Below are 25,351 nucleotides of genomic sequence, written 5' to 3'. Positions count from 1 at the left end.
CACGGCTGTCAGAGGGGATGGGAGCGCAGCGTGCTGGAGCAGCCTGTGCTTTGGGAAGCCTTGGAGAAGGGCTTCGTGGCAGGGCCATGTCTCAGCCACGAGCGTGTGGTGTCCTGATGCTCGCTGGCCACCCCCAGGAAAGCTGGAAGATGCCCTCAGCAAAAATGGTCTGGAACTTGTGCTTATTGAATGTACCCTGAAATAAAATCTATCAGGGTGTGACAAGGGTTATTTTAATAATCTAAAATCTTATTGCTTCTGGAACATCTGCTCTTTCACAGAGCAAGCAAATTGGTTTTAATTTCATTGCCATAATTTCATGGAAATAAGTTTGAAAAACTCAAACCCCACTATCAGTTAGAAAAACAATATTATCTTTTTCACACCTCTAACAGTGCTCATAAAACTGCATGAAATAGAAAGCAAATAAAAATATTTGCAACTAATTTCCCCCCTTAGTAAAGTAAAAACTTCACCTGATTTTTAACTTTGCAGAGAAAAGCAGTGTTATCAAGAGATGGTTCTTTTGAGGTGATGGAAGAAGATGTTACTCAGTCATGTTCCTTGCCTACATAGAGGCAGATACGTTCCTGTTGTATTTTAATTAGTTCTAAACCTATGCAGGTGAGGAGTACAGTACAGCATTATTATTAAAATTCATGCTTTATAATCAGAACAGTTAGTACAGTCTCTGAGAACAGCAAACTAAAGAGCTTTTAGCTTTGGTTAATAGTGGAATTATCTAACTCCTGCTATCATTTAACCCATTGCAAAGTTTTTAAGTAGAGAGAAAGGTTGTGATCATAAAGTTAAATTGTTGCATTAAGATCATCAAGAGAAAATCTGTGATCGTTCTCAAAGGCTACATCAGGCCAGCCATTAATTATGAATGCTCATTAATTATAATGGATTTTCTGCCACAAAATCTCTTTAACTGATCTCTTGAACGGAACTTCAGTAGGGCAGCTGTGACAGATGTAGGAGGATTGCCCCTTTTAAAAGGCTGGGAGTTTCTCTCTTGTGGCATCCATACTGAAACAGAAGCAAAATGACTAATGAAGTTAAGGACCTCATTTTTTAGAAGATCAAAGTCATAAAATTCTGTTAATTCCCTTTGAGATGAAACTATCAATTATAGCAAAGAGATTGTTCCCTGTAACTTTTTATTGCATTTTAAAACTCCCTAATTGTTCCCCAAGACCATCTTCTTTTCTATTTTGCTATAATCTAATTTGCCGAAGTGTCAGGAATCTAAAAAAAGTATCTCTAGGACAAAACATCACGTATTCTTCTTAACATATATTCTTCTTAAGAACAGAAGTAACACCCTATTCCTCTTCAGCAGAACCCAGCACAGGCTGTTTGGTTATCAGAGAGCTCTGCTGGCGCTCAGCTACACAAGGTCCACGTTCCTAGGAAAGGGGGAGTAAATTTGGTATTTTTGTTTAGTGTTTATAGTTCTCATCTTCTCCTCTCTGAGCTGCTTCCATCTTCTCTTTTTGGGGTTAAGGACTCTTTGCTGAATTTTTGTAGGATAAATGTCAGCTGAACTTCTTCAAATCACCCCTCCCAAGTGTATTTTTGTGTCCCCATTCAGTTTTAATGAACCCTGGAAGGTAAGGAGGGACAGAGATGTTTAACTACATGGTGGCAACACAACTAAATTTGGCTGTAGTTTTTACCTCTCTTTAACTGCAGTTTTTAACTTCTCCAGTGCCAGGTTGTTCCTAGAGCTGCTGCCATGGCTTTCCGCTGTCTAGTGCTGCATTTGGCAGAAATACCCCAGATCTGTGTGGACCCTGCTGTGCAGCCTGCAGGTGCTCATCTCTTCAGTTACTGACAAATTTCTACAGAAGTGTTTTTCTCCTTTGATATTTTAGAAAAAAATCACAGGATAAAAATGTAGCATCAATATTTTTAATGGTTATTTAGAGAATGAGGTGTTGGACATGCTTGAGAATACTGCTGGGCATCTATTTGCATGTGTAGGTGCCTAAATATCTGAGAAAAACAACCATCTGGTGTCTCTGGGCTTGGATCCTCAGGAAACATGTAGGCTACTCAAACAAAGAGAATTTAGGCACATACATTTCTTTTGATGATTTGCTCAACTCTTAATGTTTCCTTCTCTAATGCGCAGAGGAAGAATACACAAAAGGCTTTGAAAGGCTCTGATGCCTTTGTACTGTCTGTATGTACAGACAACATTATGGAAAACTAGCAGGAAAAAACATATATTTTATAGAAGTATTCTGCCCTCCAATTTCAACATCCCTTAGAACTCTTACTTTATAAAATAAATAATTGCCCACCCGGTGCCTAGATAGCATTGCCAATTATTTCAAAGTCAATTAATTTCTGAAATAATTTTGAGCTACTTCAAATTGCTTCTCCTCCTTAAAGACTCATTTTCTTCCATCCTGTTCAAGCAGAATTTCAGATTTCATATTTTAATTTCTGTAGAACTCCTGGGTTGTCTATAAGAGAGGATTTGGCCTCAGCATGCCAGAACACAAAGAATACAAACCATTCTGCTGCCAGAAATCAGCCCTGTTTTGTGCACACCTTAACCTGGTACAGAAGACAGAAGCATTAACACCTGAATGCAGAATATTTTCTGATCTGTGCATGGTGTCACTGCTGCAAAGCAATACGAAATCCTGTAATTCATAGCAGAAGACCATATTTTGCCAGATTTGGGTGGAAGTTCTTGCTGACATCAAGGTAACTCCCAGTGGGTGACTGCCCGCGGAGTTTTGGGGGGTTTTATGTTTGGTCACTAGATTAAATGGACACTGAGAAACATTGGTTAAAAACCCCCACTCCTAAACATAGGAATTGCTCCAGCTTCCACAGGGCAAATCCTGGGACAGGGAATTAGTAAAATTATATTAATTTCAATGCTGATTCTTCAGATACAGGGCAACGTCTTGATTCTGAACCTGTTACATGACTTTCTTCCCTCAGTGTTGACAGTATTTAATGACAAAATTAATGAGATACTCATTGATGCTGGGCCAATTCCCTGACTTGCACATTGTCAATCAGGTAGAAATCCAAATGTTCACCCACTCTCTAAACCATTTTATGTCTCTGACTCCATTAGGAGCACATGACACATCTTGTGGATCATGTGGAATAAAATCAGATATTCTTTCCTTTTCACTCTGATGGAAAAGAAAGCACCCCACGATTCTCAACTGTATAATCGTTTCCTATAAAATAAATTACTTTATCTGTCTTAATACTGTCACACTTCTGTTCTCCAGTGATCTACTTCTTCCATCTGTGTGCATAACTGTAATCTTCTCTACACCTACTCTATGTATGCTCAAGTGTCAAAATCCAGCCTCAATCATTCCTGTCATCAGTCTCTTGTTCCTGGTGGGATAGTGGGTAAGACATTACTGCTCCTCAGGCTTCTTTGGGAGATTTCTGGGCTCACTTGGCAGAGTTTACATGAGCTATCAGAAATATGGTGTGACAGAGCTTTGCTTTGCTTTTTGTCACTTGAAATTTTCCACTTATGGAACAACAGGGTATTTTCATTGCTGTGTGTGTCTTGTTTCCATCATGACTGATGCTGCAGCGAAGAATAACTTCAGGAGATATCCACATTACCCAAATCCTGTGAAAGTTGACTTGCTGTTTCTTATTGAGTAATTCTAAGTGACTCATCCTTTGTTCTCTGATACAATTTTTTTCACTCGTTTGCAGAATATTGTTCAGACAATTGAGCTTACCTACCCAAATCACCATCTTTTCTGGTGAGGCAGCGCAATCACTTTCCTCTTTCACAAAGCCCTTGTGAGGGAATGAGGTGACCCATAAGTTACCACCATCTTGTTTGCCTTAAAATACAGATTATACTCGGCTAAACGAAACAACTGCAGGAAAAAAGAAACCCTTTGGAAGCTGTGCATCGTCGTAGTTTGACGTGACAACGTGCCTCTCCCGCTGAGCCATGACCTACTTTGCTCACAAAATGCTCTCATTACCTTCCCCCAAACACGAGGCTGCGGGAGGCTCAGGAATTCTGCACCTCGGGATCCGAAGTGTCAGTCACCAACAGTCCTGCAATGGTGAATTTCCTTGTGAATCAGTGTGTCAGGGGCCGTGCTGCTTATCTCATGTAAATAAAATAACCCCTCTTCTCCTGCTGTTTGTATCATTTCCTGTCTCTGCTCCAGATTCCAGGCTGCCCTCAGCACCCACTCTTCAAACTCACAGCTGGATAAATTTTGCCATCTCATGAAAGATTTTGATACTTTTTGGACTGATTTATTTATCAGCCTGATTAAAATGTTTTGCTCTAGTAGTTCAAAATTTTCCTTTTTTTTTTTTTTTCCCCTCCTCCTTTTCCTCTTTCATTATTGGAAAGGAATCCTTTCTCTTTACCCAGTCTATTGTGTGCATCAAAACTTGGTAGGATGCCTGCTCATGGAGAAACAAGAGGCAAGAGTTTAAGCATCAACAGCTGTAGGAATGACCTACAACACATGGGACATTTGGTAATTATCCAGTCTGTATTATGTAAGACATAAAATCATGTAGTTCTGCTAAAACTTGAAAGTGGAGAGAAGGAAAATGATGGCAAATGACTGATTGCAAAGATAAAGATTCTTAACTGTACATTCATATTGTTTGGATCTAAAAAAAAAGCCTAAAGTTTGCTTGTTGAATTCAAGTTTGTCACAGAGCAAAGGCTCGGCTTTGAAGGATGTTTATTGATAAAATAAGAGATGTTTGAATCATAAATATCCACAGCTGAGAATGATTTACAAATGTATGACTGCAGGGACTGGCTGTAAAAGAAAGTTTGTGCTGGGATTTTTCTGCTCCAGTTGGAGTAGGGAAAATCTCTGATGCATGTCAGAAGACAGAAGGGTAAGCTGTGGACTTTCAAAACCCTCCCACCCCCAGTGCGTGGTATTTGATGTCCAAATGAGGCAGGCATTTATACTTCCAGAGGGTGAAGTCATCAGAGCAGAACCAACTTACAGCAGGGGGAACTGTGAAGTTATGTGCTGAATAGATCTCAGTAACGAAAAATTAAGTCAGTCTGTCCTGCCAATTATGGATGTTGAGTTGGACACTACAGGGAAAGACTGTGTTGGAAAGGCTATCCACTCCTGTGATTTCTACAGGGAATTTCCCCCCCCCCCCCCACATTATTCAATGTTATTGAGCCTAGTAACATACTGGAAAACCAGCTCACACACAGAGTGTTTAGGGACCCAAAATGAATTTACAAACTCTCTCCAGGAACTGGTCCAGTATGTGATTTCCTCCCTGACACTGGAACTTCAAGCAACATTAAGGAGTCTCACTGCATATTTATCAGCTTGAAATTTGGATACCACCATAATGTTGGGAAGTAGAACTGGTTTATAATAATATATACCATTATTTTTGAAAATATGTTTCTTTGTAATTAAGATGTGTGCAGAAGTGGCAGAGTGAAGGCCATGGTATTTAGAGGTCCTGTGTTTGACACTACAGCCCAAATGATGAGTCCTGGAAATTCTGTTCCAGTAAGAAACACCTTCCATGTTTTTAATGCTCAGAAGTTGCCATTTGCAGTAGTTCTCAAACTCTTCACTTATTACTTACAAATTCATTTTGTATTGTGTTTTGCCTGCTTATGGTATTGCTTTACTTGGATTTACAGAGCCCACCCGTGCATATAGAAAGAAGCTGTTTGTGCTGTATCTTGCAGGAATAAATGCTGTAATCTGTGTATTTGGGTTAATACATCTTTTATTATTCACAATTCCAGACATTCTCCTGGTGAAGCTCAGCAGCTCTGCTTTCTGAAAGCAATGCCTGAATCAAGGATGAAAATTGTCCTCTGAGTTATGAGAAACACACACAGCCCAGCACTGCCCCTCCTCAAGAAACTCCCAAAGAGCTGTCGAACCGTGGCTGTGCTGTCCCCCTACCCTGTGCCACACACTGTGTTGAGAGAACTTTATAGTAAATAAGTGGCATAGAAAATAACTCCTCTCTGAGCTTGTAGGGGCCTCAGCAACTTCCATGGCAGCAGAGCCAAGGTGATGTCCTGTGCTGTTCTTACCAGCTGGCTGAGGTAAAAAATCTGCTGTGATATGCAAAAATAAAAGAAGGGGAGGACTCTGGTTTATAGCTGAAACCACAGTCTGCCACTGGAGGACATTTATCAGAAGTGGCTCAGACTCTGCTTGCCCTCCTCATTTTGAGTTGTCCCTTACTCTGGAGTGCATTGATTTCATCAGGGCTACTTGCACTCTTAAGTACAAACAGTTCGAAGTGAGGGTGAGAGAACTGTACCCTAATCCCCACACTGTATTTCAGATCTCTTTGTCTACCCACTAAAATTTTTATGCCACCAGAGTGTAAAAAAATGATTTGCATCAAAAATCTTCATCTTAGATAAAAGATTTGAGTAGCTGTTTAAAAAAAATAAGTGACACTACCTCTCAAAATGCTGCAGATTCACCTTTCAGATATGCAATTTTCGTTCTATTGAATTTTTTGACATATGGTTATGTAAAACATCTAATAGCAAACTCCATCCGTTTACACCTTCCAGAAGGCAGCGACTTCAGGAGTTAATGTGGGATTATTTTTAGCATGTATTCAAGTTTATTCATGCTGAAAGGTAGTACTTATCTTTTGTAATTTTAGAGTAGTTATTTGAATAAAAACATGAGTATAGTTCTATTTTAACTGTCATGTGACATCTGGGAACTGGTTCAAACCTCCCTCTCTTGGAGAGGTGGAAATCTCAGCAGTTTTTCTTTCCAGCATCTCAGTGGTACACACAATACCTGTGTATGTGTTGAGACCTATGTCTGTAAATAATATGAGTAACAAAATATGAGTAATCTTCTATACACTGAGAGAACATTATACCAGAAACAATGAAAGCACCCATCGACCAGAGAAAGTGCAATTTTCAGTGTTCTTTGTAGGAAAAGCTTGTTGAAGTTAAATTACCCCCTTGAATACAAATTCCATGTTAAACTGTCACTAGAGACACTGTTAGATAAAAATCTGTGGCTGAGTATTTTCCCTTGAGCTGGGTAAATATTTCTGTTAGCCAGCTAAGTGAGCCCTTTTTCAAGTTCAGAGATGGTCTGTGCAGAGGTTGCAAGTTTCTCAGGTTTTGGGGTCACTCTTCATATAAATCTTACACTGTTTCTACTCTCCAATGGAATAGTGAAAAACAAGGGGTCTGCAAATTCAGTGTGTAATTTTGGTGGAAGGAGTTGAACTGTTTGTCTGAGAGGACACACAGGGATTTGGCTGGGGCAGGCTGATGCAAAGGCAACAGCAGGAGGTCAGCAAAATTTTGCAAAGTTTTATTTGTTCCAAGTTTGATTTACAGGAAGGGGAATACAAACCTCTTACTTAGAGACGACTGTGGGTCCAACAGTGGGAAAAGCTTTGCAATAAAAATAATAATTAAGTCACAATGATAATGAGGCTGTAGTTACTCAATGCCAAGTGATCTCTTTGCCTTTGCAGGCAATTCGTGATTGTACATTTTGATATTCGAGATAATCTGGGTTGCTCCTGCCTTGGGGCCTGCATTGATAGGTCTGTGCTTTATCATCCTGCAGAAGAAAATATACCAATATTCACAGAATAATGCCTTTCACAGTCTCTTTCACAAGGAAACAGGCCATAAAAGTATTAGTGACACTGGGTCTGTTGACAGTGATGTTTGAAGAGGCATTTTACAATGTAGTTCTTCTCCTGATCTGTATTTCTATTCAGTGCATTTTGAAAGCATTTTCCAGCTCTGAGTCTCAGTGAACCAGCCCTGAATATGCCACTTCCCTTGATGACAAACTCTGAACCCTCAGGCAGTGTTTGGGAGTTGATGTCACGTAGAGCAGGTTCATGGCAGTGCTTCATGATGTGACCAAGTCACAGGAACAAGAGAGTGTGCTCGATTTTCCCCTAACAGCAGCAGAGAAATACAACAGACCCATTACTGTGGGACCCCACTGTTTTCTTAGACCATGAGCTGTGTGTGGGGTTGGGGCAGGCCCAGCAGAACTGTGCTCTGACAGGGGAGGTTGGACCCCAGCTCTGCCCAGCTCTTTCCCAAGGGCTGTACCCACCTCCCGCTGGGATCCCAGCCCCCACATGTGCCTTGAGATCTTCTCAGCATCTGGTCTGACCCCCCACAGATGGGCAGAGTGTGTGCCTCCTTCAGGTCCCATAAAACTTGAAACAGCCCTTAATTTCAGCTGGTTGAACCCCCTGCTGGCTGCAGCTTTGGTGGTAGGGTGGAGAAGAGATCATAATTTCGTTCCTGTGTGCTGCTAATTTTCACACCAAGTGTGTGTATCTTCTCCTAATCCTTTGCCTGAATGGAACATTTCTATCACTTGTTATTGCAACTGATTCCAGAAGACTGTAAAGAGGTCCCGAGCTGAGTGATCTATTGTAATTGACTGAGAAAAGACTCAGCAACCTACATGGATACAAAAAGAACTGAAGTAAATCCCCTTTGTCTCAGTTACAGGCCTCTTCTCTTGAGTTTGGAATTCCTTAGTGAGAAGAAGCTCCAGGAGATGTTCCCTCTCTCTTAGCACTGCTGCTGCATAAGAAATAAACTTCAGTAAAAGAGTTATTTAAATGAAGGAACCGTTTTGCATGGGTCCCGTCAGCTTTGTTACCATTTTGATCAAACTGGTCTAGTGGAAGGTGTCCCTGCCCATGACAGGGGGTTGGAACAGGATGATCTTTAAGATCCCTTCCAACCCAAACCATTCTATGATTCTGTGTTCTTTAACACTCCTCTGACCTGCATCTCATTTGGAGAGTGGCCACTTGGGCAGGTTGTTCATGGGAGTGTCAGTATTCAGCCCTCCAAGTTTGGCAGGGATGTGATTTGCCAAGGAGCCTTGGGCAAACAGAAGAAACACCTCTGTGCCCTGCTGTCTCATCCCTGCTGCCAAGTCAGGACAAGTACTCCCCTGGCTATGGAGAGAAATCAGACCATATTTCTTCACCTGCTTTGGAAACACTAGTACAAAAAGATTGTGGAGTCTAGTAATTCCTTGATGTGAGAAACAGTTGTTTTGTGTTGTGTCTGTCTTCCTTGGGAAGGTGTCAGTGCCATTACTCCTGCCCCTTCAGTGTCCAAAAATGCCCTTTCATCCTCAGACTGAAAGCATAAACAAGAGCGTCTGTCACTGGTCCACCCTCACCCCAGTGGCTTGGATAAACCAAGAGCCAGAGAAACATCCCAGTTTTTTGAAGAGCTGCACTTTTGATTCCTCCTTGATGGCACCTCTTCTCCTCTTCAGCCACCCCTCCCCAGCACCCACCTGTGCCTTGCTGAGAGCCCAGCAGCCCTGCTGGACCCGCCAGGGCTGCCACTTGATCCCAGCAGGAACAGCAGAGCTCACCAACAGCCAGAGCATTATTTCTTTACCCCTGAGCCTTCCTCATCTTGTTAATCCATTCACTGCATTAGTAATTGATTAATTGAGGCAATCTCCTTTCTTCTCTTTCCACCTGCATCCTTCTTTTCCCTCAAGGGCTGCATCACTGCTCTTGCATCACTACTCACAGAAGCTGCTCTGCTCCTACTGCTGGTCTCTCTGTTCAGTTTTTCTGCATTTCTGAAGCAGAGTTTTGAGTGGAATTGCCTAAATCTGGAGAAACACCCCCACGAATCAGACCCATTAGTTCCCTGATGTTTTATTCTTTTGTTTGACTTCTCTTTAAATATATTTGGTGGGAAGTGACATTGACAGATCCAAAAAGCCAGTATTGACATGTCCCCAGGTGAAGCCCTGCTGCAGCATGTGGCTTACACACACACTGGGCTCTGTCAACCCCTCCACTCCTTCCTGCTGACACTTTTAAGACTGTCAGTAGTGAAAGCAAGGCAGGAGCTTGCTCCTGACCCTGCTACAAAAGTCTTAATACAAAAATTCCTCCTGGGTGGGCTCCAAGCACACGGCGATTGGCAGGAGCTGCTGGCAGCAGGTGGATGGCAGTCTCTTCTGGGGACCTGTGTTACACATTGCTTTGGGTTTTAGCTGCAAGCAAGCAAGAGAACAGCCCAACATCTGCTTTGGCAGGGAAAACGGTAGGAAGCTCCCGGCAGTGCCAGGATGTTTCTAAATTGATTCTTACTCCCTCTGCCTTCTTGTGTGAAATAAATTGGTATATTTTGTTTGTGAATTAACATAAGGTGGCTTTAGAGATACAAAAGGTCTTTGCCAGGCTTAATCCGTTTACAGCTTGTGAGAAAATTATTTAATTAGTGGGAAATATTTATACTAAGGCTTTAGCCAGGATCTTATTCCAAGCTATGTGGCAGCCCTGGAGAGCCCAGAGTGAGCTGGTACAGGATGAAGGGCCATGATGGGTGATGGCTCAGATCCTTCCTTGGACATTTTCACTCCAAATGAGACCTGGTGTCTGGTATGCCTGACATAGCTCCATATTTCAAAGGTCAAGGTGAAAAGTGATTTTTATCCATCTTTATGGCAGTGTCTGTCCTGCCCTGCAGGAATGACCCGTGAGGCCAGGCTGAGGGCCAGACTGCCTGTGTTGGCTTGTCCAAGGATGGGCAGAGCTGCTCAAGGGATGGCCCTGGCTGGAAGGAACGGGGGCTCTGTGGTTTGGACTGGCCTCAGTGGATCCCAGTCCAGTTTCCCAGGGGCCCTCGGAGCCTGGGCCATACTGGGACATGGAGTGGGCTGGTCCCAGTGCCCTGGGACACCCCAGCTCCATCCCCTCCAGCCTCTTGGCAAGACGGAACACAGCAGGATGTGGTAGGAGAGACCCAAAAGCAGCAAAGCAGATCTGCAGTGATCTTGCAGGTAGTGTCCTTTCTTATGTCTACAAAAGACTCAAAAACCTGAGAAGTTTTAGGGAAAACAGAGCTGTTTTCTTTATTCACTTGCTTCTTTGGTAAACTAAAAAAAAGGAGGAAAAAAACTAGCTCTTGTTTTTTTTAATCTCTGTATCTGGCTTTATTTATACAATCCATCAAGAGGCATCTCATGAACAACATTATTTAAGCTGAAATAGAAGACTCACTATTAGTCTTAAAAATTCATAAAATAAACAGGTTTTGACATTTAATTTGTTGTAGCCAGTGAAAGAATAAATCACCGAGCAAACATTATGCAGAAAATATTTAAGCAAAGAAGAAATCAGTATTCTTTATATGGGAACTTAAACCAGAACCATATATTTTGCGTGTTCTGTTTATTTTTGTGTTGGGTAAGATGAAGTGTGCAGTTTGCATTGTTTGCTTAGGGAATAATTTAAGCATGGCTTAGAATGGAGCATCTGTCGAACAACTCTTGGTCAGTAAACAGTATAAGATATTTTTTATTAAACATAGCCCAGCCCTCCCCCTTTCCAGGGATGGATGAGAACAGCAGGCACATGAATTATCTCCAGCAGAAGGACCAGGCTGAGCAGTGGAGGAAGAAATGGCTGCTTTGTTTCAGAGCTATGCAGGCATCGAAATGATTTGCACTGTGAAGAAAAGAAATGAGGGGTAGAGCCAACACAGCTGGGCTCCAGAAAAAGTAATGAATGTCAAATAAGTGAATGCCTGAGGTACCATCCTCCAAAAGAAAGCAAAAGTGAGGTTGTGCTGCTGGATGATAGATTTTCCATTCGTTTACCCAGGCTCATCATTTCACTGAGTTGATTTTGTTACAAAAAGGACAATCATGTCTCGTTTAGAGATCTGCTGTGCACCACTACCTGCTGAAATCCATGAATGGCCAATGCAGACAGAGACCCTGCAGAACAAGATATTCCTCAGGGGGAAACACATGGAGAAAACCCAGGCGTGGTATCAAAGGGCAGTTTGGGGCTGTTGGGACTTCACCCTCTTCATCAGACAGTGCTAGGAACGGCCTGACTCCAGTGCTGCCTCCTCCTGCCCTGGCCTCCTGCACTGGCTCTTGTGCCAGAAAACACCCTGGCCTCAGTATCTGCGATAAAACAAACATCGTGGTTATGATTTTAAAGGCATCTTCTTTAAAATTTACAAACTGTTAAGAAATTCTGTTATAAAAAACAGGTGAGGATGGAGGTAAACACACTGCTCTGATTATTTACTTCTGTTTAAATTTCAATAGCTTTTAAAAATGTTAATAATGAAAACCACACTCATATAAGTGTTATTCAAAGGAGCACATGGCATAAAACATGGAATTTTGCCTATCTTTCCCTGTTTTGCTTTCCCATCCCTCCATTTATTCAGCTGCATCTCTCACCTTCTTCTGACCTGCAGAGATGAGCTCCCAGGGTGAGCTGGGGCTCCTGGCTTTGCTGCCCTGCAAATAATGAGAAGACAGAGTTAAAAGGTGTTTCCACACAGAGCAGAGCTATTTTGATTATTTCTAACAAAGCATGTGAGACTTCCAAGTTCAGGTACAAATTAATTAATACGTTCTGCATTTGATCTAATGGGAGCTGTGGTACAAACAAGAGAGATGAGGCTGGGACTGAGCAGCCTGTGCTGGGACCCCAGTATGGAACAGCAGATGCTGGAGCTTGTGCTGAGAGATTGGATTCAATTTGCTCTTCTGCATCAAGTGCTATAAAATTGGGAGTGGGGTGAGCCAGATCAAAGCAAAGAGGTGGCAGATGGGATGAGGCTAAGATTAATAGAAATATACCAAGCAGCCTTGTATTAGCTCCTGCTGCGTGTTTGTGTGATATGTGTGAAATATTGTCTCCTGAAATGTGTGATTGTGAGGATCATCTCTGCTTTAGGGGTAAATCTGCTTCTCTGTGGTAGCAGTCCCATTTTGGCCTTCAGAAGCACTTGACTGTCCACACTGCTTACCAAGCTGGGAAGTGAAACAGGAAGAGAGAGGAAAAGAAAGGAAAAGAAGAAAAGGTTACACAGGAACAGAGTCTCCAATTCCCTGAAGGCTGAAAAAGAGGGACAAGAAATGAGGAGCTGCAGCAGGAAAGCATTAAATAGAGAATCAGACAGGCATAATGATAGAGACAAACTTTTAGATCAGTAGGAAACTGTGAAGACAAGTCAGTTCAATAAAAAATCTGCCAACAGGGAACCACAGGGAGAGTATCCACTAAATGACATCATTTACCACTCTGCTTGTTATCACTCATTATGCTGTAGATCCTATTATGTGCTGCTTAATGGGAATCTGGCCCCTGCTGTGTCAGGCACAACACACAAAAAGAGGGGAAAAAATAATTTCTTGCCCCAAGGAGTTCATGGTGGAGAGTAAGGAGTATTTCTATGAAAGGTTGCATTATCAGTTCAGTGCTGGAGGTTCTGGAAGACAGTGACTGGTGGACAGTGTTTTTCTCAGAGTTCAGAGTTTTATAACAAAAGCAAATTATATAAATGTAAAGTAGAAATTACAGTTGGCTGAGTGCACTACAAGAAAACCTTGGAGGTATGGCGTTTCATTTTGTTGAAGGGAAATGATTCATTTTAGTGGCATAAGGATGCTGGAGATTTCATTAAATCTTAGAAGGCTACAATTTTCACTGTTCTAACTCCTGTGGGATTTGGGCTTTCATCTGGGACTCGACAATCCTTGGTAACAGCTCTTGCTTTGATGTTGGTTGCTGCTTCTAATAAAGAACCCAAAAGTTCAGCAAGTGATAAGTGCCAGCAAAGAGAAGAATTCAGGCAAAGTCTTGTAATCCAAAGTGATCTCTTTTTAAACAGCTCCAGGAAGTCTTCATAGCACCATGGCAGCCTGAGTATAAGGGAGGAGCAGGAGTGAGCAAGAAGGATTGGCCAGGAGGAGGCTGTAGTCAGCCCAGCCCAGCAGTACCCACAGGTTGGCTGAACTTAGGATAAATAAGAAACTTGACTTGCCCTTGGTAGGGGGGAGCTTGAAGGTATGCTGTTGGTTTTAAGCAAAAATTGTTTGGCTTTCTTTTGGCAGGGAGCATAATTTTCAGTTATTAGAGGTGTATTTGGTGATAGCTGGGAATTTGGTGTGATATTTGGTGTGAATTTGTGAAGGAATGATTGTTGGCAGATGGCTTGTAGCTACAGAAGGACACATCCCAAGCCTGAGGTGTCCTTAACTACCCCAAATGAAAAAATTATCCTGAGACCCAAGAGAAAGGAGCTTTTTTTCTAAATTCATCTACTGTGGTAAGTGGGGTTGGGTGTTCTTTGCAAGAATGGCAGGGTAAGAGATAATGTTCAACAAATTTCAGGGTATAAATTAAACTCCACAAAGCCTCACCAGGCTTCTCCATATGTAAATGTATGTTTAATTCATACATTTAATTGAACAAATTCAGGAATGTCTAACAGCACAGGACTAGGCCACCCTGGACTCTGCTACAAACTCCTGAAAGAAAATCCAAGCCTTAGGCTTTGCCATTTGCATGTTAAAATGTATGCTGGAGTCAACCACTGAATGGGTGTGAAAAGGGTATAAATATTTCAGAGCAAAGGACTTCCATGGGAAATTCATGTCAGCACCCTCGGGCCTAGCCAGAAGAAAACACCTGCTCAGGAGACAGAGGCTGAGGCCAGACTAAGCCCCAGTGCTTAGCTCAGTCACAGGGACGTAGCTCTGACTCAGTTTCTTCAATTTAGGGTTAATTGGATTTATTTTGAAGAACACGCCTTATTCCACAGAACTTACCATATTTCATTTATTTCCACAAGTCCCCATCAGCTGCAGAAATTTCCTCCTTTGTTTCACTGCATTTGACAATAGAAGAGAATTTTCCTCTCAACTGGCAGATTAACCATTATAGTTAGTGAAAAACACTGTCCAACAGGGTTAAGTCATCCCACTTAGATGGCTTTGACTTTGCCATGCCAATTACTAATTTCCATTAAATTCAAAATATGTTTTATGCTGATAAAGCTTCTTAAAGCATTTTCTCTAAAGCTGTATTAAAGAAAGTGATGCTTACATAAGTCCTTTGGAATACCTAATGTGCTGTGACTTTTGCTATAAATATGTGCCAGTTCATTATTTTCACTAAAGTTCACAAGTGAGTAGGTATTGATTACTTTACAATTAAAAGGGAAAAATCTTGGATAATTGCACATGGTCTGGATAAGCTTGCAAAGCAATCTGCTGCCTTCAGTCTGGCCATGTGGGTGATTATTTTCCTAGATTTCCTACCTTCTGTTTCCTCCTGGGTTTTCGTATTTTTATGCTGGACAGTAATTTGCTGCCTGTTAAAGGCGCTTTACTGATAGGATTCAACTAGAAAACTCTCTCCCCCAAGTCCAAATAGGTTTTTCACACCAGGGAAGAACCTTAAAAAAAACGAGGATGGGAAGGCTTTAGAAAAAATGTGAAGATAGGGTGGTGAGGGAATGTGAATCCTGGCAGCTGGCTGTGGGTAGAGCCGCCTAATCAAAGAGAGGGTAGAGCAAATCCCTCCTCTATGGGATAGACAGGATTTAATGGATCTATCTGCACAATGGAGCAGCATCTCACACAATTTGCCCAAATTGGTCCTTGTTTGTCTCTGACTTCTACCTTAAAGCTCCTGTGGCCTCAGGGTGATGGGTTCCTGGTCCAGCACCCACAGCAGGCTGAGAGTCACTTTGGGATGTTTGTCCACACTGTTACACACAATTTAATTAGCCTGTCTGCCAGTTGATTGCCTGCTCCTCTCACTAACAGGCCCAATAAAGCAAGTGAAGGGCTGTCAGTCTGGTGTGTTTTAGGCACCTTGGAGCAAAAGCAGCGTGCCTGGCTGCTGATGAAACTGCTGTCAGCTGAAGGACATTGTGCACAGTGCTCTGGGGACGAGCCATCAGCTCTGGGGCACTTTGGTTTGCTGCTTTGCTGCTTTGCTTTTCCCTGTCATTTTCTCACACAGAAATAATTTCCAAGGTCTTGTGTTCTATTATAAAAGTCTATAAAATCATCTTTCTCTGACAAAAATAATTCAACACTGTCCACGGTTTTCTCACCTCTTCCATGGTTCAGGAGATTCACAGCCATGCTGGATGTGACCTCCAGTTAATCCTGAAATTTCAGAGTGTAACATGTCCTTTATTTCTGAATATCAGAAAGGAATTTGCTAATTAGGGGGAAACCAAGGTCTCTCACATGGGGAACATTCTGAGAAATCAGAAGCGTCATTCTTCTGTGACAAATGACACTTAACAATGATAAAATAACACTTCATAGCAGCAGAGGTTATTTGCTGCTGATATTGCAGAAGTCAGAAACTTTGAAGGACTTGAAAAACTTGATCTGTGCTTCCAGCTTCATAAGACAGAAATAGAGAAAAGTAAAACATGATTCCTTACTTAAAATAAGAGAGGGGGTAGCAACAGAAGGAAGATGACTCTCCTACCTCCAAAGGGAAAGATGTCCAAAGACCCATCTGGAACGTCTGAAGGAGCAGGCAGAGCTCATACTGCCACGTTGCAGCTTTTTACACTAACCTCTATCACCACACCTCCCCTCCACTCTGAAATTACCTTCAGGTCACTGAGCCCAGTTTGCTGTGGGAACTGGGTTAGGCTGAACTGGGGGTTATTAATTTTAGGGGGCAGAAGGAGGACTTAAGGCAAATGCTTGTGGCACTGATAACTCCCATCCTGGTAATTCCCATCCCGGCTGTTTCACATTGGTTTCTCAGTGGAGGCAAGCCCTGAGGATGTGACTTTGATTATCTGAATCAGGCAGCTCCAGATTACCGTGATGTGGTGCTGACCTCATCTCACCTGGAGCGCTCGTGCTGAAAGGGTGATTAACCACGCAGCCATTAACCGAGCACAGCCGAGGGCAGCCGCGACCGGATCAGCTCCAGGGGCTTGGTGAAATCCTGCGAAATTGCCTGGTCTGGTTTGACACTGCACCAGAGCAGACTGGAACAGCAGCATCTGCTCTTGATGGATGAGCCCTAATTTATTTCCACTGCACGAGGTTTTGGTGACAAAGTTACCCTACAAATAATGTTTAAATTGTAATTTTGTTAAATACCCTTCTGCTGTAGGAAAAAAAGAAAAATTGTTGCCTTCTTTGATTATTCCAGATATTCAGTAACCCATCCTCATGTCCAATGCTGTCAGTTATTTTATACAATATGTCTGTATTTTTGTATAATGTGTGAATCTATGTGTACGTGTATTTATATACATATATATACACATATATGTATATGTATATAGATGTGTTATCAGGAGAAAGATAATTCATGGAGTGATGCTTGATCCACCTAAGATCTGCACAGGTCCATCAGAGCCATGGGCAGCCATCACAGCTGTACCTGCTGCAAGATGACACATGGCACCATCCCCGTGGGACAGCGTGTGCCATCTTCAGGAATGTGTCATCACAGCATTTGCTTCTAAGAGGGTTTCCTCTGGCTCACAAGAAATGAGGAGATGCTTTCTTCCTGACAAGCCATGGACAGGAAGTGACTGAAATCAGACATCAGAGACACCAGTGTGGGGAAGGGGAGGCACAGCCCCGGGTGTGTGTCCCAGTTTCCAGGGCAGGGTGGAAGCTCAGTGGCACTGTGATCCCTGTCTGAACCCTTTCCTAGAAAGCCTCAAATATGGTTCTGGTTTGCTGTGGAACAGAAGAAACATGGACAGATGACTTCCCATCCTGACTCCCTGATTTATTCTGATTCTCTTCACTGGGGCATGGGGCAAATTAAAAACTGGGGCTGCTGCTGACAGATCCAGTGGCATGTGCAGCACAGCGGCCGCTGTTTCCCAGCACTGTCTGTCATTTGTGTTCTCTCGGTGCTGGTGCTGGCTATGGCTTCATTAATAAGGAACTGACCTTTTCCGAGCAGCTTGTTAGCAGGAGAGGTTTCAGCTTGACAGCTTCTGGCTCCCAAACGTTACCTGGTGCCTGGCTGGGAGAAAGGCAAGCTGCAAACACAGCCTTGGAAAACCTCCTTCCCTGAGGGCATGTGGCAGAGAGGCTGCAAACTTTTCTCGGTTGATGCTTGAGCATGATAGTTTCCCCTGCAAGCAGCTGGGACCTGACTGGTGTTTGGTTTAAAGGTTTAATTTTTAATAGAAATTTGGCACTTGATTTTGAGAACAGCTCACTCTAAAAAAACTGCATATATTTTAAAATAATTTTTCTACTATAGACCCTTGTTCTTTTTCTGTAGCCTTATTAGGGATGTGTCAGCCAGCAAAAGGCCGGCTGATGTCTCAGGTCCAGGCGTTTTGTCTTTAAAAAATGAGAAATACTAACATAAAACCGGGATGTAACAGGTGTGTAATTTAAACAAACTTTGGGGTAAACAAACGGGTATTTGTTTAAGTCTGTCTTCAACGCTTTAGTGGACAGCTTAGAAACTTTTCTGCCTGTGAGCAGGTTTGCTGGAGCATGATGTGAGCTTGCAGCAATCCTGCCAAAAGCAGCATTGCCTGTTTTACGAGTGGGTGTATTGCAAACACTGTCTGGAAAAACTGTTTCGAGGGGTGTCATTGAAGGTGTTTCAGCCAGGATGACACCTGGGGCAGCACGAGCAGGTTTAGTGACACAACCCGGCTCATCCTGGACGCATCCCAGCCATGGCCGCAAGGAACAGCCCAGCCCCCGCTGCCCAGGGGGGTTGGCCCCATTACCAGCGCTCACACAGCACCTCCCCACATTCGGGCTCCGGCAGGATGGAAGATAAATCTCCGGGGGTCATCTCCCCTCAGGGATTTTGGCAGCTGCAGCACATGGTGCCTTGCAGTGAAGCAAGTCTGTCTGCTTTTCCCAGCTCAGGGCTGTGTCTCCTCTTGGGTCAGATTCAGTCAATGAACCCTGTTTCCCCATCCCCTCAGAGACAAACACGAAGGGCTGGATGGAGATTGCCTGAGGAACACCAGGAACTGGCAGCAGCAATTGCTCAGCATCTCCTCTAGAAGCCTTACCCACTGCTTGGAGGATGTGGAGATGCATGTGGCATGACAAAGGTCACCAGTGGGTATGTGACATGGGGATGGTAAAAGTAAGGCACTCCAGATACCTACCCACCACTGGGAACTTACAATGGTGTGTTTATCCAGGCAGAGGGGGAAGGAGTGTGCTGATATTCACAGCCAATAACTCAATTCTCAGTGCAAAATATTATTTACGTATTTACCTCAAAAAATCCCCTTCCAAACAATCTAAAAACCTTCATAGGGGAACCAAGGAATTTATAAGGGCATGTAGTGATAGGACAATGGGGAGTGGCTTCAAACAGAAATGGAATAGGTCTAGATTAGGTATTAAGAAGAAATTCTTGCTTGTGAAGATGATGAGGCCCTGGCACAGGTTGCCCAGAGAAGCTGTGACTGCCCCGTCCCTGGAAGTGTTCAAGGCCAGTTTGGATGGGGGTCTGAGCAACCTGGGATAGTGGAAGGTGTCCCTGCCCATGCAATGAGCATGGAATGAGATGATCTTTCAGGTTCTTTCCAACCCAAACCCCTCTGTGATTCCACAATCCTGTGAAATAATCAAACTAAGAGAAGATGTTTGCAAAGGTCAAACAAGTGAGTTGTTCTGCCCTAGAGTCAGAGAAATTTCACTTGAGTCATAATTGATTTTTGTCCATGGAAGAAGTCTGAGACAGACCCTGACACAGACATTCTGTCTACCCAGACATCAGGGAAGGACTTCTTTCAGTCCCAGGGATGTGACTGCACAGGACTCAGGACTGAGGGCTTGAGCTCCCTGATTCGCTGCAGTTATCTAATGGGAAGACTAATGTGAAAGGTGAGAAGGGTTCTCAATTATCAATTTATGTAGCTTTAAACTGCATTCCTGCCTCTCTGGAGCACTGCTGCAATGAGACACTCACCGAGGAGCAAAGTGCAGAAGTCTTGGTTCAGCAGGTCCCATCACTGCCAGGTTAGAAGCCTGGAAAATCACAGGTTGCAGAAGCAGACTGCCTTAACCTTAACTATAGATGTGCTCCATAATTACAGTGCTGTTTATGTGCAGAGCCAAGTCTGCTGTGGGACACTGTTCTCAGCTGGAATTAATGAAAGAATCCAGCAGCCCCATTGACTGAGCAAATCAGGAGTCAGTTAAGTGCATTCTGTCAGCAGAAGGTGATTTTAATACTAGGCTGTGGTCTATCATTAATTAAAATAAACATCTATTATTTGGTTTTGAGATTTTTCCAAGAAGGAAAATACAATTTGGAAAGGTTTTCAAAGCTGATTACTTTGCACAGCTAGGGCTGTGCTTGAGACAGGCACGAAGAGGATCTGGGAAAGGAAGACAAGGATCAGGAGGAACAAAAGGTGTTGAAATCAATGTCAGAAATTAGAGAAAGAACAGGCAGGGAGGGAACAGAAAAAGCAGCAGAATAAAACCAAAGAAGACATATAAATGTGATTGATTGGGAGGGAGGGTGGCAAAAGACGGCTGAGTGACTGGTGGGAGTGACAGCATAGATATGAAGCTGGGGAGGTGGGTCTGGAGACATTGTCCCTGGGGTCTCTAAGGACAGGCTGGGGAAGCATTTGCCAGGCATGATGTTGGCGTGGTCATTGCTCTCTGAGGTGGAGGTGGATGAGAGGATCCCAGAGGTCTCCTCCAGCTCTGGTTGTCCTCAGGCATCCCATGGAACCCTGTGCCTGCCCATCCCCTCACCCAGAGGGACTGCAGGTCGAGGCTTTACCTGTCAGATCTTCTCCCAGGTCTCTTGCCAGACCACACAGCAGGTAGCCAGATGCAGGAAAGGCTTGGAGACTCCTGCCTGGCCAACATCATCTCCATCCTGAGCACACAGAGCCCAGGGCCAGCTGCAGCACGTGCTGCTCTTGTCCTGCTGTGGTTAACCGGCAGCAGACACCAGGTAAGCACAGCTTTCCTCTGGGAGTGGGGTAGAAATTCCTGGTACCTCCATAAAACATGTCCACAAAACATCTGTGTGTGCAGGGGGTGTCAGGGGAGTGCTCCAACCCCAAACCCACATTCCTCAGAGGCTTCCTTCACTGAGCAGACGAGCTTTTGTGGTGGCTGCTTGTCCTGCAGGGACCTTGAGTCCTCTGTCCTGTGGCTACAGGAGAGGCAAGCCTGCACTTAGCCATAGTTTATGCTCTCTGTTTAGTTCCCAGCAGAACAGGGCGCTGTTATTTTATGGGAGGCGTGAGGCAGATCTAAGGGCAGAAGGAGGAAAATGTAATAGAGCTTCACACCGTCTCTGTAGACAAAAAAAAAATAACAGCAACTCCCTAAAATCAGAGGTTTTTTTATTGCTTGATGCTACACCTATAGAAATCAGAGGAGAATCTACCATTGAAACCAGATTAAATGCTGATATTGTCATTTTGGGTTTTATATTGACCAATAATATGTTGACTGTCATTGAGAGTAGACAATATGCAGAGACTGCAAGGTCTGTAGGCAGAGAGAAATTTTTTTTAATTGATCTAGTGTTACTGGAAAGTTAGGAGGGCTTTTCACAATCCAAGTGCTTGTAAGTAGGAATAGCAGCCTTCAAAATGAAATAGGAATTGAGAACAGCTGTTAAGAGCTTACCTGGATGTCTGTCCCTCTCATGATAGGAGGGAAAGAAGCAGGTGTAGTACTGATCAGCAGTGAGAGCAGCATCTCCTCATCAAGGGCTCCATGTCTTGTGTGCTTTTCTGAAGGTGTCTCAGGCTCCTCTGCCTGCTGCTGCCTGGGAGAGACAGGCAAGGAGAGAAATGGGAAATTCAGGCTCAACCTCAGCCGCCTCTGGACAGTTGAGATAACGCAGAGGGGGATATTCCAGTTAATGGGATGGGCATGGGATGGTGCATTGTATGACTCAGTGGGCACAGGCTGCAGCCTGGACAGTTGCCTCCCCCCTGGAGCTGGGTACAAGGTGTCCTGAGAGAGTGCAGGGCTTGGGATGCTCAGATGCTTGGGAGTCTGGAGATCCTGTAGCCAGGTGCAGATTTCAAGGACCCACAACCCCAAAACATCAGGATATTTCATGCCTTTCAACTTCCACCTGCTCGTTCTCATTCCTGAACCCCCATGGACCTTCATGTCCGGGGAATCCCATGTTGTGCACGCATCCATGTCACAACTGAGCACGTTTCCATCATTTTCCACTGCTGCAGAAAAGCCCTCAGGGATGCCTTGGGATTCCCGGGTGAGTATAGACACAGACGCAGCCTGAGCTGTGTGGCCCACATGCCATTTGATAAATTCTTAGATGAACTCCTTAATAGTATTTAACTCCCATGGGGTTTTTAGTCTTTAATGTTAAAGCTAATGGTCAACAGTAGCAAAGAGTTGCCACACTATCAAATGTGAGATCAGAGATGTGGCATTGCTTATGTGCTCTACACTAGTGACTACTTTCAGAGCATTTGCTCAGACATCCTGTTGATGGGGGAATGTTTTCCTTCTTCCTGTAACTATTTCACACTTTAGAGAAATCAAAACCTGCTTTCCAAACAGCTACAGACACTGCCTGTTTTCAAGAAGGTATTTATGGAAAGATGCTCAGCACCTCCTACGTGGTTCTCTGCTCCCCTTGAGCAACAGCACCGTGCAGGATGAGGCCCCGTGTTGGCATCAATTCCTGAGTAAACTGCCTCTACAGAAATGGAGCATCTGTTTCTATTAGCAACAGCTGCTTCTGCATGTAAGAGTGTGCTAGCGCATTTAAACACCTCATTATTAAATTGTGTTTGTTTGTGGGTTTGGGAAGTTTGGGGGCTAGATGGTGAGGAAGGGGCTGCTACAGGAGAGCAGGTTACTGTCAGTGGGGGAGATGGGAGAGCACAATTCCTACATTCACCTGCGCAAGAGCCAGGCATCCCTCCAAACCCCCTATAAAACCTCCTGTAAAACAGGGTGTTTCGTCAGCCAGGGATGTGCCTGATGGCCAGAGAGGAGCAGAGGTGAGTGTGGCTGAGCCCCGTGCCCAGGGCCTTGCTGTGTGTCCTGCTCCTCCCAGCCAGCCAGGACAGACGGACACGGCAGATAGCAAAGGGGTGAGGTAACATGGGAAAGAACTTGCGGGGCAGTTCTCGTTCAGAATAACAGGATGCTGCCAGCATGTTCCTGTAGCTATTCCCGGTAGGTACAGGGAGACGGAAATGCCTTTTGCCGTGATGACTAAAGCAGCACGAGAAGAGCCGTCGGCTTTACCTTTCCCTGTCACAAGTGCCGGGTTCAGCATCGGCGGGCGGGGTGGGATGGGACCGAAGCCAAGCTGCTCGTTCGCTCAGTGGGCTGGGGGATGAAGCCCAGCATCTGCTGCACCTTCCCGGTATCCGCACGTCTGCAGCCTGCATCCACAGCAGGAAAAGAAATAAACACTACGGAGAGGCTGGATGTGGGAGGGTGGGACGCTGCAAAGCAGGAGCAGCTTCAGCTAAGAGCAACTCTTGTTCACAGTGCGACCAGCCCAGCTAAAGGAAAGGCTGGAGAGCAGCCACAAAGCAGCCGTGAAAGTTTTTTCCTATTTAGCTGCAGGGATTTTGTTGCACGTCTGAAGGAGACTTTTTCATTTCCTTTGGCAAATAGGCTGCAATCACCCAGAGAAATGGCGTGTGACAAGATTAGGGCAGGAATCACCAGTGAGATGAGCATCCAAAGTGAGCCACAGGCTACATGAGCATGTTTCACTAAAGGTGTGAATATTTTGTTCTGCTGCGCTAAAGCTTCTATCTATTGAAGTATCGGCATTTCCGCATCGAAGAAAACAAACCCATGAAACTCGGGGTGCACAAGGTGAAAATTACATTGAAGTTCCTCTCAGGCTCTGACTTCCTTTCATACAAGCTTTGTCCAAGTGGAACTTACCGTTTTCTGCCATGGAAACGCTAAATTCTTCTGACTCAAAAAGTTGTGCTGGAATGACTAAACAAATCAGACAGGCTTGTTTGGAAGGTTAATGCAAACCTTAAAAGCTGGGCCAAGCTTATAGCAAATTCAGCTAAGCAGATTAACATGTATGAATCTTGCAAGCTGCCAATCCCTTGCACAGGATTTGTATTGGGCACTTTGGACACTCTTGGCGAGTCCCTGCCGGCTGACACCGCCTGCTCACTCCAGATTCACTGAGCAGGCAAACTTTTCTGTTCTTCTTGGGCTTTTGTCCTTCAGCTAGTTTCCCTGAGAAGGGGGAAGGGAAACACATTTACGTATTGCCATGGTTGCAAAACCTGGCATTCCAATGGCAAATCAGCTCCCTTTGTGTGTTATTGGGTCAGCTGTGATGAAATGAGGGGCAAAGAATGTGTCTAAGCCCTTCAGCTTTTGAATGTTCAATGAGAGAAGCATTTAAAGGGCACCAGCAGGTCGGCTGTGATCTTGCTGCAGCAGCTGCAGAAAACATCTCCACTTGATGCTCACAACTCCTCAGCTGATAATAACCACTGTCACAGCCAAAGTTGACAAAAATTGCATAAAGGCTACTGTTTCTGCACAAAATCAGCTGGTTTATTTTAACAACCTTCATTGGTACAATTAGTGACCAACCCCTGTGAGCTGAGCTAGGATGGGGGGGTGGGAGGGGGAAGATGTGCAGGCAGCGTCTGCATCTCCAGGTAACAGCAAACAGCCCGAGGGTTGGGGTGGAAGGAGGGCATGCATACAACTTCTTAAATGCCTCCAGGCAAGTTTCCTGGCACAACACGGATGCTTTTAATGTGTTTTAGTCATCTTTTAAAAACAGCACAATGGTGAATACCTGAAAAGAGCAGCACCTCTGCTGTTTGGGAAGCAGGTGGCAGCTGACTCCTGTGGGTTTCCTGGATCTCCGAGGTTTGCTCAGCAGACAGCTTAGGGAATACTTTCTAGTAGGGCTGCTGAAAGACCTTGCTTTTGCATGATGTTAAAAAAAAAAAAAAAAAGAAAAATAGGAAATGCTGCTGAGACTGCTCATTGCACCTCTCACTTACTCTGGCCTCGTTGCTGTTTAAAACTGAGTATTTGCTGGTTTTCTCCTCCAGTGCTAATCCTGTGCCTTATTGCTGCCAGTACGTGATTTTTATCAACCCTCTGATGGATACCGTTGATGCTCTGCCCAGTACAGCAGACGGTAGCCAGGAAAACACATTCCTGTGAGACCCTGCTCCAGAAAAATACATGCCGGGGCTGTACGAGTTCCCTGGGTCAGCAGTGGAGGTGCTGCCCTCTCTGCTGGCTGTCCACAACCTCCACTGAGGTTGGAAGACAGGGGTTCAGGCTGGGATCATTCCTCCCAGGTATCCATCTCTAATCACCCTCACCTTCCGCAGTAGGAAGGAACTAATGTTGAAACCTATTTGCCTGGAAATGAGCTTTTCCTGAGCAGGCTCATGATTGGCTTCCTAGGTGAATTCCTATAAATGTGTTTATAATTATTTACCTAATTGCAAGTACTTTCACCAATGCTGTTGTTAGCGCTTACTGGGACTAAAGTAACCTCTGAAGTTATAGTAATGAAA

At 44.1% G+C, this 25,351-nt stretch overlaps 1 protein-coding gene across 1 annotated transcript; it reads right to left on the bottom strand.

The window, feature by feature from the left end:
* Positions 1–10,960: 10,960 nt before the first annotated feature.
* Positions 10,961–23,701, bottom strand: LOC116451654. The gene is made up of 5 exons (XM_032125310.1): positions 23,067–23,701; positions 21,459–21,600; positions 12,255–12,314; positions 11,737–11,969; positions 10,961–11,502 (listed from the first exon to the last, which is right to left on the bottom strand). The coding sequence occupies exons 1-5, from the start codon at positions 23,210–23,212 to the stop codon at positions 11,415–11,417; spliced, it is 669 nt and encodes a 222-aa protein (XP_031981201.1). The 5' UTR covers positions 23,213–23,701; the 3' UTR covers positions 10,961–11,414.
* Positions 23,702–25,351: the final 1,650 nt, after the last annotated feature.

Source organism: Corvus moneduloides, chromosome 15 (genome assembly GCF_009650955.1).
Source record: "Corvus moneduloides isolate bCorMon1 chromosome 15, bCorMon1.pri, whole genome shotgun sequence".
Lineage (NCBI taxonomy): Eukaryota > Metazoa > Chordata > Aves > Passeriformes > Corvidae > Corvus > Corvus moneduloides.
This window is presented reverse-complemented; position numbering and strand designations above follow the sequence as displayed.